At 55.0% G+C, this 19,061-nt stretch overlaps 3 protein-coding genes across 3 annotated transcripts; all 3 read right to left on the bottom strand.

Annotated features, from left to right (window-relative positions):
• Positions 1–3,813: 3,813 nt before the first annotated feature.
• Positions 3,814–5,308, bottom strand: MONBRDRAFT_30054 (uncharacterized protein; the record flags this gene model as incomplete). Its single annotated transcript, XM_001750490.1, has 2 exons — positions 3,814–5,101; positions 5,220–5,308. 2 exons carry the CDS (start codon positions 5,306–5,308, stop codon positions 3,814–3,816), a joined length of 1,377 nt encoding a protein of 458 aa, XP_001750542.1.
• A 2,844-nt stretch (positions 5,309–8,152) lies between these two features.
• MONBRDRAFT_30053 (uncharacterized protein) lies at positions 8,153–11,026 on the bottom strand (the record flags this gene model as incomplete). Its single annotated transcript, XM_001750489.1, has 11 exons — positions 8,153–8,268; positions 8,353–8,440; positions 8,548–8,736; positions 8,832–8,993; positions 9,133–9,384; positions 9,526–9,737; positions 9,910–10,024; positions 10,325–10,411; positions 10,510–10,599; positions 10,711–10,821; positions 10,910–11,026. 11 exons carry the CDS (start codon positions 11,024–11,026, stop codon positions 8,153–8,155), a joined length of 1,539 nt encoding a protein of 512 aa, XP_001750541.1.
• A 2,672-nt stretch (positions 11,027–13,698) lies between these two features.
• On the bottom strand, positions 13,699–19,020 carry MONBRDRAFT_34615 (uncharacterized protein; the record flags this gene model as incomplete). The annotated part of the gene is made up of 22 exons (XM_001750488.1): positions 13,699–14,254; positions 14,427–14,538; positions 14,641–14,732; positions 14,827–14,953; positions 15,084–15,327; positions 15,416–15,587; positions 15,688–15,778; positions 15,917–16,046; positions 16,147–16,193; positions 16,293–16,412; positions 16,547–16,621; positions 16,736–16,809; positions 16,904–16,967; positions 17,100–17,163; positions 17,281–17,401; positions 17,487–17,565; positions 17,653–17,739; positions 17,821–17,901; positions 17,996–18,118; positions 18,244–18,339; positions 18,442–18,514; positions 18,626–19,020. The coding sequence occupies 22 exons, from the start codon at positions 19,018–19,020 to the stop codon at positions 13,902–13,904; spliced, it is 2,820 nt and encodes a 939-aa protein (XP_001750540.1). The 3' UTR covers positions 13,699–13,901.
• Between the last annotated feature and the right edge of the window lie 41 nt (positions 19,021–19,061).

The following is a 19,061-nucleotide window of genomic DNA, read 5'->3' as shown; positions in this document are numbered from 1 at the left end:
CCTTTATAATAGGGGGAGGGGATTTGCGAGCTGATGCGATGGGTGATGTGATTTGATCAAGGAAGTGCAGATGAAGTGCGAGGTCTCCAAACGATACGGAGCGAAAACAAATCAGGGACATGGCAGGCTGGCAAGAGAAGGTGCACGGGTGGGGGCGAGGGTGGCAGCGGAAGGAGGCCACGGCATACCGTGCCAGACAAGCGAGCAAGGTTTTAGGACAACCCAAACGTACATCCAATGGACGAGTTTGAAGTAGCCAGAGCAGGAGACGGAGACGTCAAAAAAAAATGCCACCCACACCAACAGTCAAGCGGTCGGACATACACACGGGCAAAGGGTCCGTCAGCGACAGAAAGTGAGTCAAACCTTCGACACACACATACATACACACACACATTCCTCTTACAGATTCATCACCAACACAAAAAAGGCGAAAACATCCGAGGAGCCAATCCAACCATGCTCACGCGACACAACCCAATTCCGGATGGAGGTTGACGTGGCTTTGCTATGCACGGCGGTGTTAAGCACCGCGGTAGCGAATGGTTCCGCGACCTTGACTTGCTGACCATGTCTGCTGGGCAGTGCGGGCCTGTTCAAACTTCAAGCACGTCTTGATGTTGTTTCTTTCTCTCTTCCTCTTCCTCGTCCTCTTCCCATCTTCCTCATCCTCGTCCTCTTCCCATCTTCCTCTGCAACGTGAATCGGATACATCAACCGTGTATGCAAGTGGCAACCAATTTGAGTGTTACGGCGCCGAACAGCCAACGTTAAAGACTGGCTTTGTCCCGGCTCAGAACGTAGAGTTTCATCACAATGATAGTAGACCTGCGGACCACTGCCTGTCCATGTGCCTGGATGGGCGCTGAACAAGACAAGCACAATCAACAACAACCATGGGCAGGATGGTGCAGCTCGACCAGGCACGGGGCCAATCGAGAGCTCGGAACAGCGGGCAAAGTTGACGAAAACAACAAAAGCTGCGGTTCAAACTCCTGGAGTTTGGGAGAAGAGTCATCGAGTATATGACGCAGGACGAAGGGCTCTTTGGAATGAAGGCAAGACTTGCCTGTTCGTGGGTCACGCACGAACCAACTTAGATTACAACACCCCAGTCAGTCGGTGCGGAGAAAAGCCGCCCTGAGGTCAAGTTTTCGATCCTCGTTGGCTATATCGCTCACGACAAGGCATGAGCTCGCATCGGGTTAATTTCGGCATTTGCGTTTCGTTGATGCTCCCGTTGGGTCGGATGAGGTCGTTCATGGGTCCTTTTGATTATGCGCCCACACCGTTGACAGAAACACTTCTGGTCCAGTCACAGGCCCGCCGTTGGGCCATGCTATGTTCCCAGTACCAATAAGAAACGCTATTCCGAGTCCGGTCAGACGGGCTGTGGCAGCAGACGATGATAGCCGCCGCCGCGACCCAGAGTCACATGATTGGCGCTGTGTACCCATGGCGTGAGACGACGAGGCGCAAAGATGTGCGCGGATCAAGCCCACAAGCCTTGACTTGTTCTGGCCCTCGGCAAAGTCGGCAAGGAGCAATGCTTTTCGTCTCTCTATTCGAGGCAACAGGATGAAAAAAAATCACAAACCTCTTGAGCGCCACCAGCGGCTGATATGAGCCGGCACAGCTCGAGATTTCGCCACCCAATACCTACCCTCGTTTCATCAGCAGCAACCTACCCAGCTGCTTCGATCCCATCAGTAGACCCACAATCCCATAGGAAACATAAATTTTCTTGATGTCGTTACGTAAATCGATATGGCTTCCATGGAACCCACGATACGCGAACGCATCTTTTTCTCTTCTTCCTTTGCCAACAAAAGATTGCAGATATGTAGATAGGTTGGGTGGGATGTCCTCTAAAGCTGCTTCCGCTCACTTGGACTCTGATGATAATGCCGCCTTACCTTCTGGCCTCCCCGCGCCCCCGCCGTTTCACTCACACGTGCCAGGCACGAGAACTGCTGCAGCTGCCTCTGGGAAGAGCAGAGAAGGGTTTCACTCGGCGCCTTGGTGCACCAAGGGATCAATCACACATACACGAGCGCGATTTGAACATCATGCTCTCCGGGCACCGACTCGTAACGTCGATTAGGGGTTTTGCTTAGCTTGGCCACGTCAAAAGTTGGCGTGGCCCGCACCAACCGGGCGTGGCACACCCCTCTGTTCCCCAACCCGTTCCTTTGGAGTCATGGCGCTTCTGCATCCGATGATGACTCGGGTCGGAATGGAATGGATCGCTTGCTTGTTGGGCGCTGGTGCCTCCGCACCAAAATCAGCTCTGCTCGTGACGTGCCACAACTGCCTGACCCCCTCACACCCCTTTCTGCGTCGATTGGAGCACCAGGCCGCGCCAACACACAGACAAGAGAGGACGGCAACTCGCCTCGGATCTCATCCGAGATGCAAACAGCCCACAAAGTCGGCAAGCAGTCATTGACCTTTGAAACTCGACATCCATGCCAACCCCGCCACCATCGACAGGCGTGCACAGCCAGTGCCAACTCGGGATGCCGTCGTGTGCTTCTTGGAACGCTCGAGCTCCCCATCATAACCTAATGCCTCAGCTTTTCAAATTCTATCCCGGCAAACTGCCAAGTACAGACATACCCGGCAGAAGGTCATCTCGGGGGACAACTCCTCCCACCCCCTTTCGCGCCCCTCTTTCCTAATTTTGCATCCAGCTGACCACAATGACGCACATGCCATGATTGGTGAGCGTCATCTCATCCCAACCTAATCCGTGGCACATCTTCCCAGCTTGGACGATAGTGCAAAGGGCCGTAAGCAACCCTCGCCCGCCACCCATATCTTTGGATCAATTTGCAGGATGCCCAACGACGGGAATAAGGTCCGATTGCCTCAAGTTCATCGCTGAGACCACGGCGGGATGGGTGGAACAACGTTCCTGCCATGCTGCATCATTAATTGCGATAGACATAAACAAAAGAGCGCAAACCGTTCATGATCTTTTGGTTGGGAAGCACAACAACCTTGAATTGGGACGATGGACCCGAGCAACACGCCATGCAAGGGCACGCACGAGTCGATATTCAGTCGTGCTTTTATGGCCACACGGCTTCAAACACAAGAATTGCGTATCTGCTACGTACAGGCCAGTCCGACGTGCCACTTTCCCTGAGCATCGTGCGCTTTCTGGCAGCGTCGCCTCAAGATAATGCCTGCTTGCATGACTCGAACGCACGCAACAGAAGCAGATTAAAAATACCTCCTTAAAGTGGATTTATCTGACAATACAATGTTCTTTAGCCCTAAACTCGAATTGCTGACATCAATGTCACTTTCTTCGTTCACAGAATTCCCGAGCGTGCTGACAAATGATCAAGCTCAGATTTTGCTTTTGACTCTTTTTTTTTTAGATGTGCGTGTGAATGTGAGTTGCTCTCGAGTTGTGCGAGCCTTTACGAGCCTTTACGAACGAAAAGCGCGCGAATGATAAGGTGATTGATCAGGAGAAAAGATAGTCGATTATGAAGAAAGGACGTCTGAGAAGCAACTCAACACGCGAGCGAGATCGTGTAGGCGACACACATCGAGCAACAGCATCGCAGATGGCAAAGTCACGAGGTATCGAACACGAGCATACATACACACAGAAACGCAGCGCCCAGGCATATGGTTAACAAGAGCGGGGCGCGCCAAATGTGCAGACACGACAAGCATGTCAAGGCAATAGAGGGAACGAGAAATCTAAAGACAAGACACAAGCGGTGCTAATCAAAAGCATAGCTAGCACAGGCACAGGCAGGACACTCAGAAATAGGCTAGCGCAAACGAAGCCGCTTATGATGACTGGGCATCACGACGGTTGATGTTAATGGCAATGGCCTTCTTGAGCGTCTCCAGGTCAATCGAGTGACCATAGTCGCCGTCAATGCCGTACATCTCGCCGACCTTGGTGGTGAGACCCATGGTGGGCTGCTTGACGTAGTGCTTGTCGTAGCACATCTTGTTGAGGATGGCCTCGACGCTCATGTCGTCAGGGATATAGACGGGCAGGCCCATGGCCTGGCAGACCTCGTAGTGACGCTCGACGCAAACATCGTCGCAGATGCCCTTGAGGCGGGCCACCTCAGCTGAAAGGCACATGCCAATGGTGACACCCTCGCCGTGCAGCAGGGCTGCCTTGGAACCCTCGGTGTGCAGGCTCAAAAACTCAACGGCATGGCCGGGGCAATGACCATACTGAGGGCAATACTCGTTGTAGTTGTTCTCAGTGTCACCCGAGAGGGTGGGCACCTTGTGGGCAATGGTCAGGCGAATGATCTGCTCGAGGTAGTCGACGGCCTGTTCCTTGTCATCGAGCATGGCACGGTTGTCAACAATGTAGTTGATGAGCTCCTCCGACTGGGTAAAGGCGTGCTTGATCGACTCGGCCAGACCGTTGAGAATGTGGCGCTTGCTCTGGCTCACGAGGACTTCAGGGTCCAGGATGATGCGAGAGGCCGGGTGGTAGGCACCCAGGAGGTTCTTGCCCATGTGGTGGTTGACGGCCTGCTTAAAGTCAATGGCGGCATCGACCTGGCCCATGGTGGTGGTGGAAAAGTGGACCAGCGTGATACCGCGGTAGAGGGTGGCTGAGATGAAACCGGCAATGTTGTTCACGACACCGCCGCCGAGGGAGATGATGGCGGTCTTCTTGTCAATGCCACGCTCAAGGATCTGGTCAACGCAGCGGCTGAAGACGTCGAGCGTCTTGTGGCGCTCGCAAGAGGGCTCGCCTGTCTCGTCAAGCTCATCGGCGGGCACAACAATCTTGAAAATCTTGAGGCCAGCCTCACGCAGGCCCTCGAGCACACGGTCGCCGTAAAGGTTGTCGACCATAGAGTCGGTAAGAAGGTAGTTGTTGCTCTCGTGGCAGGTCTCGGGCAAAATCTGCTTGCCGACCTCGGCGAGGCGGCGGGTGATGCCGCGCTCGACAATAATCTCAGACTGCATGAGCTTGACGCGGTGGAAGGCGTTGTCGTAGCGCTCGACGCCCTCCATGCCGTAAGGCTTGGAGACGACGCCCGAGGGAAGTTCGAGCGAGTTGCTGCTGCTGTTGCTGGACACCTCAGAGCCGTTCAGTGACCTGGTGCAATGAAACAAAAAGAGCCACAAGAACACGTTGGTGAGCTGCCATTTGCGGGAGGAGAAACACAGCTACAAGGCAGCAGGCGGATGAGGTGCGGAGCAGAGTGGGGTCTTACTTGGTGAACTTCTCTTCTTCTTGGTCGCGAGCCTCTTGGGCCATGAGCTGCATCTTGGAGTTGGCTGTCGCCTCCTCCTGCTGCATCATGCTGGCAACCTCAGTCTTCATCTTGGCGTCTTTATTGATCACGGGGAAAGAACTGGTCTGGCGTATCGCAGACGTGGTGGCGGTCGAGACTTGAAAGTCAGTGGCTGTAGCAAAGTCAAAGGGGTAGTTGGGCCTGGGTGCAGCTCGTTGGCTGGTACTGATGAGGATGGTAGTTGAGAGTTGAAAAATGCTCCATCCCAGCGGGTCGGCGCCACAAGTACTGGCCCGAGGTCGCTCACAAGACCAGCAGAGGCAGGGCAGGGCAGGGCGGTGGGTGGGTGGTGGAAGGATGTCGCATGTGACCACAAGCCGGGAGAGGTGTGGCTTCGGGGGGAAGACCAAGCGGGTCTTGCCAGTGGTGAGCAAGCGGGCGCACGTTGACGGTTGAAGGATCTGGAAGATCGCGCGTTCTTGAAGGACACCACACACACTTTTTGTTGGGTGGGATTGGAATTGTACCTGCTTTGGAGCCAATCGCCCCCTTATGCGTATCTATGTGGTGATGCCCCTGTAAAACCGCACATCCCGGGGGAAATCGCAAAACGAACGGTTTTTTTTCCCTTGGGAAGTGGGGGGAAAGTTTTTGTTTTTTTGTCAAGTTTGAAGAATCCCATATCGCGTGTGTCACGCTGTTTTTTTGTTTTGTTTTGTGTGTGTGTGTGTTGTGTTGTGTGTTGTGTGTTGTGTTGTGTATGTGTGTGTGTGGCATGATAGTCATGTTGTGCGTGTGTGTGTGTTGTGTGTGTGGGAGGAGCTCTGTTCTCTGTTCTCTGCTCAGTGTGCTGCCCTTCGCCTCCTCTGCCTCGGGTTGTGTGATAAAGAGCGCGCTTTGTGTGATTGATTCATGACCAGACGACGCCATGTTTGCAGGGAAGGTTCGTGGTGATGTCCCCCTTTGTCGTGCGTTATGGCGCTCGACCTCACCAGAAAGCCTGGCGGTTGGCAAGAGGAGCGCAGACGGGGCCATGTGTGACCGGGAGAGAACCAGGAAGAAGGGCAAACGAAGCAAGATGATCCAACGTGGGCATGTTTTTTCTGACCCCCAGCCCCTTCCCCTTGACCATCATCCATGTCCGCACACCACATAGCACCCGGCCAGCAGAGCGCGCGCGACACTGTACCCTTCACGTTGGCAGTGCGCAGTGTTGTCGCTCGCACAGCAAGCAAGCAGGAGCCCTCTTCGTTCAACCCATGGGAAAGGGACCCCAAAGCGTCGATTGGCATTCTCGAAAGCAGCGACAAACGGGCTGAAGAAGAAGCAAGCATCGCCGCACCAACCTGTTTTGCGAATACACGAACCCACGTGACGTCAAGCACCACATTGACATCAACGCGCCCATGTGCAGCAACAAGTGGCGCGAGCCGAAGCAAAGAACAGCAAAAAGCACACTTTGTGCTTTTCTGGTCAACTGGACGAAGTATGAATTTAAGACACTTTGAAAAATCGCAAAGTGTGCGATTTGCATCACTTCAAGTGTGATGAGGGAGGCTTACGAGTACGTTGATCAAGGTTGACAAGTGTGATGGGAGGCCTTGCTGACCGGGCCCGCAGGTTGTGTGCGTCGGCTGAAGAAATAAACCCGCAAAGTGTGGCGCCCCCAAGCAGAACACCACTTTGCAAGTGTGCCCTAGCCCCTTCTCGTGTGCATCCAGCTCGCATTGCTCATCTCAGGTTAGGTGGCTCTTCCTTTGCGAGGGGGAATCTATAGGGGGCTTTGCAGGGGGCTGGAGAGGGGGCTCCCCGGGAAACCTGTGGGGAATGTCAGCATATTGGGAAGTGTCCGCAGTTTATTGTTTTGCGTCCATGTCACGTTGACAAAAGCAGCCGCCAATGGCTTCTGCGTCCAACGTGTCACAGGTCTTGCACGCGAGTGTTGGGGGTCTAACGTGTTCTGGCTTGAGAAGTTTTGGCGGGAAACCCTATTTTTGTCGACAATGAGCAAGCCCGGGCCGCCCACACTCCGAAGCTCCGACGTGACGTGGCATGCCGTGCACAAGGTGTGTGGCCCAAGCACACAGGTATGTGAGCCAGGGCTCGTGGCGGAACAAGTCGGAGGTGGGGGCGGAGTTGGTGATCCGCGCTCGAGGCAGGTCACACTTGATGTACGGCTGCTGGCTGAATTCCAGCTCGAGCCCCCCACCCCCCCCCCTCCCAAACGTTTTGAGAGTCGCGTCATGTGCGGTTTTGGTTTTTCGACGGCCAAGCTCTTGCCCCGCGCAGTGCGCAGTGGATCGTCTGCTGATTTAAAGCGTCCTTCGAAGCATCATCACGGCGATCACATGCCACGACCTGCCAAATGGACGACTGTAAACTCCGCACCCCCCGCCCCAAAAACTCGGCTGGATTGCAAACTCATGACCAGACTCTTCCACCGGCCGTTGGCATCGTCATCGCATCGACATCATCATCATCATCATCATCATCATCACGGCCAGCACCACTGTCAAACAGCAAAACAGCCCGAATAGCATCATCATCACCGTCAAAAGCCACCGGGATGGTCATCTCCGAACATCAGATGGCGATATCCCAATGTGACGGATGGCCAGAGGCGAACGGCCGACAGGCAAGGACCGAAAGAAAAGGAGAAAAGGGGTTTTTTCATCCTCAAAAAAAAATCGTTTTTGTCATTCAGATCATAACAGGCCCAACAGAGCAGCGGCGGCGGCTTGCTTCACATGCGAGCAAGATGATACGCTGTTCGGAACACTCACCGAATTGCATTGCCACGCACGCGCCCTCGGGCCACGAGTTATCATGCCCGTCCATTAACAACATCACGGTACAGTACAACAGAAAAACTAATGCTACGGCAGAACAACACGAGCAGGAGAAAGCCTTCCTCACTCACTCACACACACACACACACACACACACACACACGCACGCACGCGCTTCAAGGCGTGCTCCAAGACTATGACTGGCCGTGCATAAGCTTGCTCACCGGCACCGCCACATACTCTGTTCAACAAGCCGCACATGTGAGCCATGGGTAACCAGACACAGCCATGAAGCGACTTGCACCCTCGGAGGAAACACGTACCGTGCATAAAGTTCTTCACATTGGTGCGGAACCGGTCGGCCCGCAGCACCATGCGATAAACCTTTTCTGGTGAACCCTTTGGCGCGACCTAGACCCGCCCCATCAAAGCACACCACACACACCCCAACGAACAAAAAAAATAATCCAAAGTGAGGCAAGGCACGGGCTGAACCGCCATCCACTAGGGTTACGTACATGGCGGCGCACGTAAGACTCGAGGCGCTCAAAGCGCGCACTGTCCAGCTGCTCGGCCTGGATTAACAAGGCCTCCAGATGGGCTTGGAAAATCTGCATCACGCCCTTGGCCATTTGCGCCACGTACTCCCACGCATCGGGATCAAAGCGTTTGATGGCGCGCACCATGGTCGGTGTCACACTAATGCTCTGCCAGCCCAACAACAGGTGAGCAAAACCACAATGTGGCCGTACCCAGCATGTGCCCCGCACAGACGCACACACGCAAGCACGCACGCACGCACCTTGGCATCCATAAAGGCGCGCTCATTGGCAAAGTTGCCCAAGTCAATGTGGCAGAACAGCCCGTTGGTGGTGATCATGTAGTTGTCGTAATGCCGGTCACGCAGACCCACAAAATATGCTGCGGCCAAAGATGCTGCCAGAGTGTCTAGCAGCGCCACCACCTACCTCACCACCAAAGCACACGTGCAAAACCACAGCCACCTCTGACGTGAAAGCTCTTTTACCCCAGCCAGGGCGCATGCCCGTCTCCTCGCACACCTCACTAAAGCCAAAAGAAAGGAAAAAAAAACAAGAACTTACATCCTTGTGGGACTGCAGAAGCGCCACGACCTCCGCCTCGGTAAATTTGCTGAGAGGCTCACCGGGCACGCACTCCATCAAGCCACAGGGCTCGGGTGCTGGCCCCTTGGAGTCGACGCTGTTCACATGCGCGTAGTGAAAAGAATAGACGGCGTAGCACGGCACGCGCAAGTATGGATGGGCCTTCAAAAAGTCGGCACGCGTGACAGCATCGCTCAGATCGGGCAACTGAATTGTAAAACTGCTGCGCGGCTAACCACCCATCGCCCCGGTAACCCAAAAAAAAAAAAAAAAGGCGTTAACACGCCGCGCCAGGGCAAGCATGAGCTTTGTCTCGCATCACCGACAGCAACCAACCAACAGCTCCAGCTCAACCGCAAATGAACCACGCACCTCTTTCTTGGGTGGTGGCGACGAAGATGCGTCATCCATCTCATCATCATGATCGTCGACATCCTGCGCCGTTGTCTCCATCTCCTGTGCCTCGGACTCGCCAATCTTGTCGAGATCCATTTCTGGCAATTCCGCAAAGTTTCGGTACTTTTTCACCACGCTGAGGGTGGCTTGGTTGGCTGATGGCAGCGGTGACGAGTCGCTATCAGGTGCTGGTTGGCGCACCAACAGGTCGGCTAACATGAAGCAAATAATGCAGGCAAACGATCCACTCTTCTGTGAGAGTTGCCAGCCAGCCCCACCCAATCCAGCAGCCATGGCAAGGCATCGCACTCGGCGTCACGCTTGGCCTTTGTGTCCTTTTGGCACTGGAAGAGCACTTACGTTTCGAGAGCATGTCTTGACTCGTGTACCCCTTGGCCTGAGCCTCAAAGACCTGATCCACATCGATCACATCGGGCGCCATGGTCATGTAGGCATTGGTGCTACCCAAGCGGTGCTGTACACCAAAAGCAGGCAACAACCAAAAAAAAGCAAACACCCAACAATCGGCCGCACACAGTCCCATGAACTTGACCCATGTCCACACCATGCAGTAGACACGAGCGCTCATCGGGAGGTTGATCATGGATCGATCGAGCCCGGCACAAACACATACACGCACGCACACGCACACGCACACATTGGGGAGAAAAATAAATCGAGAACCGGACGCGAACACGGCAATGGCTTGGAACATTCGGTGCACAAGACAAGGAATAATACAACATGACAGAGACTCTGGTGTGGGCTGACGTACGCTGCTGTCGACTTTGAGCTTATCCAGCAAGCGATTGAGGACCACAAACATGCTGGCCACAAATGTATCGTCGTCCAGATCCTCGCGCTACATTGATGCAGGTGTGTCTCGTTGTGAGTTGGACTGCGTTACGCGCAGCCATGTTGAAAAGCCAGCATTGAGACCACAGGCCAAAGGCACGCCACCTTGTATACAAACTGGTGCTTGCGCTCATCGCCAATGGTGTACAAGTCCACCAGTAGTGGGGCTGCAGACGAGGAAAACTGTGACAAGATCTATGGGAGCCAAAGAGGAAAAAAAAAAAAAAACAAGATTGGGCAGATGAAAAGGCGGTGAGTCAAATGCGCGGGACGGCGACGACACTCTCCACTTGAGGCGCGACCTACCTCGGCCCGATGATAGCAGTCGCTGTCCAGCTGAAGAAAGCCGGTACAGGTATATGGGAGTTGAGTTTGCTCCGTCACCTGAAACTCGCGGAGCCGCTGCAAGAGCGGCGTCTGTGTCCCATCAAGGGCAGCGTGAGCGACAATCAAGGCGAAGCGGTCAAAACAGGGGCGGCATGGTGGTATGGTGGCAGCAGCGCACCAGTTCGTCAAGCGAGGCTTGCGAGATAAAGTTGAAGACCGAGTCATTGCAGCCTTCGATGTTAACTCGGGCGTGACCGGCGCTGCGAAGCTTCTCAATGGCATCGCAATGATCCATCTTCAAAGTGCAAGATCGACTCCACACCACACCAGCACAAGAACAGATATCGTGGCCACCCACCAAGGGGAGAGGCAGAACACGCGATGCAGTGGCAAGCGGAGCAAGGCTTGATGACACACCCAGGCACGTTCACAGGTCGAGGCAGCTTGGAGCCGAGTGAAAGAAAAAATGCCCATGGACATGCAGAACACGCAAAACCAGGCGGTTGCGTCGGCAAGCCCTCTCCAGGCCAAGCGCTCGTCACGAATTGGCTGGGCCCAAAATGTCCCCGAAACAGCAAAGCTGTGACTGCGATTCGCGGGTCACCTTGGTCCCTCCATGATGCACTGCCAATCACCTCATCACCACCACCACCACCACCACCACGATGATGAACGACAGGGAGCACAGAAGGGGTCGAACGCGCGGCGGGCCGAGTCGGCAGGACGTCGACGCCTCCCTGCATGTGTCATGCACTTTTGGCCCCCCGTTTGCATGTGCAAGGTAGATCTACAGATACATCAACTTTTGCGTATATTATTTTACTCTATTTTACTATACGACTCCTTTGGAATGAAGCGTATCTGCAATAACTTTATTTTCATCTGCTTAAACCCTGAAACGTTCCTGCATCTTCTTTCACCTGCGACCCTGCCATCACGCACTCAAGAACGGATTTGTCAGATTGTATACTATTGTCAGATTGTCAGATTGTCATGGTTTTTCTTGTCGTGTTGTGCCGTTCCAAACCGTTTTTTTTTTTTTTTTTTTTTCCTTGCTGCGCGCTTTTTTTTTTTTTTGTGGCACAGTGATGTATGTGTGTGTGTGTGTGTGTGTGGCAGTGAAGGGGGAAGGGAGCGATCGCCCTCCTGAATGCATTTGCTTTTCTGGGTGGGAGAGGTGGTGAGGTGTGGCGAGTGTGGGGGTCAAGTGCATGATGGGGGGGGATCAAGCGGCAGGCACCGAGTTTGCCCAGATCACCGTCCTCCAACGTGAACAACAGGTCAGGCTTGGACGCTCTCTGTTGAGGGGATCTTTTTCGCACAGACTGCCAACGCCACCGCCTGACAGTCGCTGCTGTGTTGGGAACCCGTGCTTTAGAAAGCACAAGCCTTGGAGCTGCTGACCAAGGCGGCCCAACTCGTTGCCCCGATCATGCGAAGCCGCAAATGGAAGGTTCGGTTCGTTGTGCCAGGCCCACCCCAGCCTCGCGCCCTCTTGTTTGTTACACCTCCCAACGACGCCTACGTCCTCGGACCTCACGTGCTCGCTCCTAGGTCAATCAATTGACCGAGTTCTTTCCCAACAACCCCAACCTGCTTGGCTTGAATATCAACCGCCGCCAAGTCATTCGTGTCCGACTCCGCCCTGCTGAGAATCGCAACTCGTTTTACGACTTTGACTTTATCGTTGGCACCCTCCTTCATGAGCTTGCCCACGTCGTGCATGGCCCGCACAATGCTGCCTTTTACAAGCTCCTGGAAAAGCTTCAAGGTCCGCCTCTGCCCTCGGCTCGCTGTGAGCCGCCCTTTTGCTCGCCCATCGATTGGCATCTTCCAAGATGCACAAACACCAACTCGCACGCTTGACTGCACGCGCATTCACACCTTTGACGCATAGATGAGGCTACCTCGGAATTGGTGCACCAGAAATTTGGCTACAAGCCCTCCACTCGTACTGCTTCTGCCTCGACCACGCCCAGCTTTCAGGTGGGGCACGCGGGCAGGCCCTTTCTTTTCTCGGCCTTGTGGACTAGAATTCACATGTGGGCACGATAGCCCTTGGATGTCATCCATGCTCACCCTTTTGTTCAAATTTCGTAGTCTTTTACTGGCAAGGGCCGTGTTTTGGGACATGGCCCGCGGTCAGGAACCTCAGATGACCTGGCTGCATCACGAAATGCAGCATTGCGTCACCATGGACGCAACCCCGCCACAACTGGTCGACGCCTCGGCCGAGGACTCCAGGCCCAACTGGACATCGATTGGGCGCATGCCAAACCCGCTGCCATGGCAGCCGCCGCTGCATATCGACGGGCACAGGACAACCAGTGGTGCGTGCACACGCAACAAGCTGCTGCTGCAGGACGTGCCGCCAGAACTTCGCACGCCGCCTCGCCGACCCTTGATGCCCCCAACTCAAAGTCGGCGCGTCAGCAAGAGCCACGCACAGCATCCTCCTCGCGTGACCAGGACCACCCTTCCACCCGCGTCCCTTTGCGCACAACCCCTGCCCGCCCCACCTCTCCGCCTGCTTCAAGCTGGCAGTGCGCAACCTGCACATTCATCAACACCAAGTCACTGGCCCCCATATGTGAGGTGTGCCAAGAACCGCGCCCCTGCCGCGACTCAGACCCTGGTTTGGGTCCCGAAGCTCAAGCATCAGCCTCTGAACTAGCAATACCCGTCCCGCCGCCACCGCCTTCTGCGGCCCAGCGACCTTGGTCCTGCCCGTCGTGCGAAGCGCCCAACTCTTCGCAGCGCACCACCTGTCGCCGTTGCAAACATGGCAAGGTCATCACTTTGACCTAGTTTTGCTTCGGCACCCTTGCTTTTGGTCGCCTCATCAGCAGCAGCTGAGCTGCCCACTTTTATCCACCAAGACTCCTCATGTATCCCACCCGATTATTATTGCCTTTTAATTCCATGCCATCTTCACCAAAGGTGCAACTTTTCACATCACATTCAGCTCAAATCCGTTGGGTTCGATTGAAACCACAGCCCCTCTCCTCATCAACCAAGAGACAGCGGTCAACCAACCAACTCACCAATCATAAACTGGCTCGAGTTTCAACGCTCCGACCCTTCAGGCGGAATACAGGTAAACAAAGAAAGGGTGAATGCATCTTGCCCCCACCTCCCACCAAACCAACCAACCAAGCCACAACAGTCTTCTAGAAATAAACAGAAATGCCCAGCAGGATGGCCAGGACCACCACAAGCAAAGCACGCTCCATCATAAAAGCCGACTCAAGGCGCGCCACACGCTTGGTAACCTGTGCCAAGCCCTCGGCGCTTGGCGTTTTGCCAGCTGCCCCAGCTGGAGTGGCTGCGTTTGCACTTGGTGAGGACTTGACTGTCACCGAAGGCGTGCGACGAGTAGCTGCTGGAGCTTCAGAAGCATTTGTCTCGCCTTGAGGCGTGCCCGAGCCCGCTTCCTCGACGACCGACGCCAAGTTGGTTCGGCCCCCGCCAGACTTGCCCACACGGGGGCTTGCCACAAACACGTCCGAGTCCATGGTACTCACTAAGACGTCCACAAAAAGAAAAGTAAGAGTCGATACCCTTTTGATCCTCTTCATACGTGCAGGAGCATTGGGTGCAAACAGAACAACTGCTCCCACACTCAAAACCCCAACCCTAGTCCTGGCCCCGCACGCACGGCTGTGCGTGCGGGGCCAGCACAACTCGATACGTACCACTGGCCAGACCGGACAAAGAGTTGGGCCGCTTGCGATTGCGCAGCGTTTGCACGGGTGTCAGCGTCGAGCTACGCGGCGTGCCTGTGACGGTGTCTTGAATCGTCAAGCACTATCACCAGCATAGGGGCCCAACCACCGGCAGCACAGAATATCAAACGGTCCGCTCACACAAACACGTCAGCATAGAAATATGCCCAATCCTGTACCGCACCTTCAGGTGGCCCTCCGACTGGTAGTCATAAAGATCGCGCAAGTAGTCCCAAGGGCGACCCACGTCCTCCGTGTAGCGATATTGGCCGTTGGCTAAGAAGTTGCAAAAAGAAAAAGAAAAAAAAATTGAAAGCTGAGAAACCCGGTCCCCATGATCACATTCCAAAGTCAGCCACTGTCGACTCACTAATGTGAAAGAGGGTGGGCGCATGTGCGGCCAGCATGCGTGTTCGCAGCGAAGCAATGTAGTTTTCAAAGTCTTCGCCCGACAACTCGGCGCAGGAGCTCCACAACGCTTGGCTGTCCGTAAAAGGCTAACAAAGTGACCAGTACGATGATCAGCGATGATTGGACATGGCCCAATAGCCATTGATGTGAACCCAAAACAAACGTCAGCCAGCAAGACGTGAGGAGGGATCGTTGGCTCTTCCAGACACAACACACCTGATCTTCGACGGCAGGAAGACCCCACAGTTCCTCAGCAACGATGGCACGACGCGTCAGCCGACGAGCCTCAATCTCTTCGTCCGCCGTATCCAACAACAGGTGCATGTCATTGTCCAGCGTCTTAATGTGCACCTGACCATCCCACTCGCCATGCAGCGTGGCAATCTTCTCCTCGTTGTGGAACAGCGTGCCCTCAATCACGTTGGACAGCTGATTGTTCGGGTCAAAGCTCCCCTTGAATCTAAAACACCACACCAAGCAACCCATCACTCGGGTGAGCCGGAGCCACGCAGCGGTGACCAATGCTGAAAAGTCCTGTAAAGACGCACCGGTAGCCCGACATGTCGCAGCGGAGTTCAATGCTGCCGTTGTACGTGGTCAGGGTGTGGCCGGTGCTGAGACCGCTGGTCACTTGAGCAGGACGCGTCATCACAAAGGTTTCAGCCACACGAGCCAAATGCACCTCCATCTGACCACGCTCAATGCTGACCAGTTTGTCGCCTAGCAGTCGACCGCAGTAGATGCGTTGAGCAAAGTGCCAGCGTTGAAGCGAGCACAGCCGCGAGCAACGACTTTGGGAGTCGACTGGAGCCCGCCGTACCCGTGAAGTGATGGCTACAGTTGATGACGCCATCGACCGCCCAACCGGCAACACGGCTGCTACCATGCAGCGCAGCACACCCATGCTCGACCTGTGGTCCAGCCCCATGTCCCCAATCGCAAGCAGTGAATGAGAACGGTCACAAGTACATACTCATCTGAAATTTCAGACGCGGGTGTGTTTTCTGCGTTTTGCTATCCCAAACGAACGGAACCTCTCGCGTACGCACCGCTTCGGCCACGAAAAAAACGCGCGACGATGGTGTCGAGCCGTGGATGGGATGCTCAAACATCAGTCGGCACACCTCTCCCTTGCAAGGCGGGATCGGACGCAAGGCTCCGCTGGCCTTGGCATAAAAGCTAAACACAACACGTCGGGATACATGTTAAGGCGCGGTGGGTAGACATGACCTTGAACGCACCAAGATACAATATCCCCCAAACCGATGACCGAGCTCACCTCGAGAGGTACCAGCGCAGCACAGACACAAAACGGCCACGGGGCATCTGATATCCCACATGTGCGGTGAGAATTGCGACTTGTCCCATCAAGCTGGCCAGATGCCATGAGAGAGCCGCCAGTTGTACAAACGCGTTGGCACTCACTGCATGTTTGGCAGCATCGGTCAGAATGTCAGCATGATGGAAAGCATCGCCGAGGCGTTCCAGCTCTGAGCGTGGCTCCAACATGAACGCAGGCAGCGTCACGGCCTCGGTCACTGGCACCTAGAAGTAGGAACAATCAGCACGGAAGGCAGGGGCCATGAGCCTGGGTGGGCAGGATGGAGACGAGGTGGACCCCATGTTTTGAGTCGACTTTTTAAAAATAAAAGGAAAAATACAAGAAACGAGTCGTGTACCTTGCCCATTCGCTCAAAGACTGTGGCCACTTCTTCTTCGGTGAATTGCTGCTCCTGGATCCGCTGGCCCGGTGACTGCGAGAGCCAAATTCAAGCAGAAGATGTGTGTTATGAGCAAGACACCAGATCAAAAATGTTGGGGGGGGGGGGGGGGGGGGGGAAGAACAGAACGACAGGTTTCATACTCACGTGTTGCAGCGATGAGAGGTGCAACTCCCAGGCATTCTCTTCCACCTCAATGGGAGGTGCGGGCTCTGTGAAATCTGATTGGAGGCAAGGAAAAAGAAAAAGTTCAGGACCGTCAGCAAGTCTGAGAGTGTGGGACACCACAGGGTGACGGGGCCTGGTGGAACTAACCTCGCGCATCAGCCCGCCAGTTTGGAATCAAATCCTCGCCATGATCAAGGTCTGACTCAGCGGCCTGTGATTACATCCGGTCCCCCAAGACCCATCATATTGAATATGCACGGCGGTCAGCTAGGTCAGCGCGCGCAGCACTGGGCGTTGGATCTACAGACAAGGGAGCAGGGCGGTCTGAGACAGATAAACTGACCAATGCAGCAGCTTGACCCTGCGCCTCCAGCTGTTGACGCGTGGCTGAAGACAAGCCATTCTCCCTAGTGGGCCAAAGATATGATCGAGAAGTAGGGACATACGCACAGATAATGAGGAAGCCAATGACTGAAACTTCTCAACAGGGAGGGTCAGCAGGAATGCGAAATGGAGGGACCTACCCAGCTTGCATCGGACGACGGTTGGATCGGGGCGAGGCCTCGTGGGCATGATGCAAGTCGTGCTGGCTGGCACAGAGACCATCATCTGATTGCACGTCGGCGCGCAGGGTATCAAAGTTGGCTACAAATGAAGGAGACCCCGGTGAGAGATCCAAAGCATGCTTTAGCAAGTGTTCGTCCGTCGATTGGGCGTTGCTATCGCTTACAGATGACAGGCTCCGCCATGCGCGATTCATATTTGGGATGGGGTCCAAAGATGGAGCGTCGAAAGGCCGTGATCCACTCCTGACGTCACCCCGTCATCGCAATGTTGAGCAGGCGATTGTCGGTGGCAGAGCCCGGCGTGTCAAGGAGCAGGCCATTCGCGCTAACCTCGCACTCTTGTGCAGTGGAGACGCGAAACATGCAATGATCCGAGGGAATGCGGACGAGATTGAACCAGATCTCGCCCTTGGGGCCCTGTCAATGCGCAGACCAGCAAGTTACCGTGAGCAGGAGCGAGTTGAGCTCTGTGCCTGGAAACGAACGGCTTGCACGTACGCGTGGGGCATGAATGGCCGCGCGCAGCGGATGCGAAAACTTGAAGGTGTGTCCTTCTTTGCGCGAGGGGCGCTCCATCACCTGTTTGTCGAGGGTGCAAAGGATAGGGGAACGGATATGAGACGATGGCACCTGAAGCAGAGGCAAAACAAATAGGTGGGGGCAGCTGACGAACCATGCCACCGGCAAGCAGGACGGTGCCCATCCAGACGTCATGACGATCCTCTTTGTAGAGGAGCAGCATGCCGTGGCGCAGTTCGCAATAAAACTTGGTCCAAGAGCGCAACGTGTTGCGGATCTGGTCAAAGATGTATCAATATGGCAAAGACCAGAGATCACGTGACTCGGGATGAGTACTTGTGTCGATCAATCCGTGGACGATTTTGGGGCAGCAAAGCCTGACACTGCTGCGATGTGTGGTACCTTCATGATGCCGGTCTTGTAGGGCCGCTCGTCCATATCATAACCAGACATGTCCGTCATGCGCTGCTTCTCCTCTTCGTAACGCGAACGGTTGAGCTAAAGGGTCCCCAAAATGAGATTCGTGTCGACGCGACGCGAGGTTCAGGTCGCACCAAAATCGAGGGCTGCAAGGCAGCTCAGAATGATTGAGTGACGCACCTTGTACTGTTTGCGGCTGTCGCGGCTGCTTGAGTACTTTAGATGGTTTGAGTCATTGGTAGGGCTGTTGGGCCTGCTCGGAAAAAGAACGGCGCAGAAGTGAGGCGAGGGTTGGCAGGAAGGAGGATGTGGCAAAGCCTGGAAGCCAAGTCGGTGAGCAAAGGGTGATGGGTCTGAGGCGTACATCTCATGTTCAAGGGCTGAGATGAAAGAAATCCCATCTTCATCATCGTAGGATGAAAGGGTGTGCGAGAGGGAGGTTGGGGCTGATCCACCAAAAGCCGGGGGAGCCAGACGCGACTTGGGAACGGCAATGCCACGGTCGCTCCCGGGTGAATGATTGCCTTCGGGTGCCTTGGGTGTGGCCGCCGCGGGAGCAGGCACAGGTGTCGTGTCGGCGCTTGCGCCACCACTCGGGGCGGCGAGTCCTTCAGCCTTGTCGGACATGGCCACGGTGCGCCTGTACTGACCCGATCGGCGAGTCGCCGTCAAGCCCAACAGTAGCAAGGAGGAGGTGGAGGCGGAGGAGAGCAAAGACGCAACGGTGAGGCTGCAGATACCCGGGTTGGGTTCGACCATCACGCAAAGCAACAGCAGGATGAAGAGAAGGAAGGGGAGGA

The sequence above is a fragment of the Monosiga brevicollis genome, genomic scaffold (genome assembly GCF_000002865.3).
Source record: "Monosiga brevicollis MX1 MONBRscaffold_42 genomic scaffold, whole genome shotgun sequence".
NCBI lineage: Eukaryota > Choanoflagellata > Craspedida > Salpingoecidae > Monosiga > Monosiga brevicollis.
Note: the sequence above shows the minus strand (reverse complement) of the source record. Positions and strands in the feature narration are given on the sequence as shown.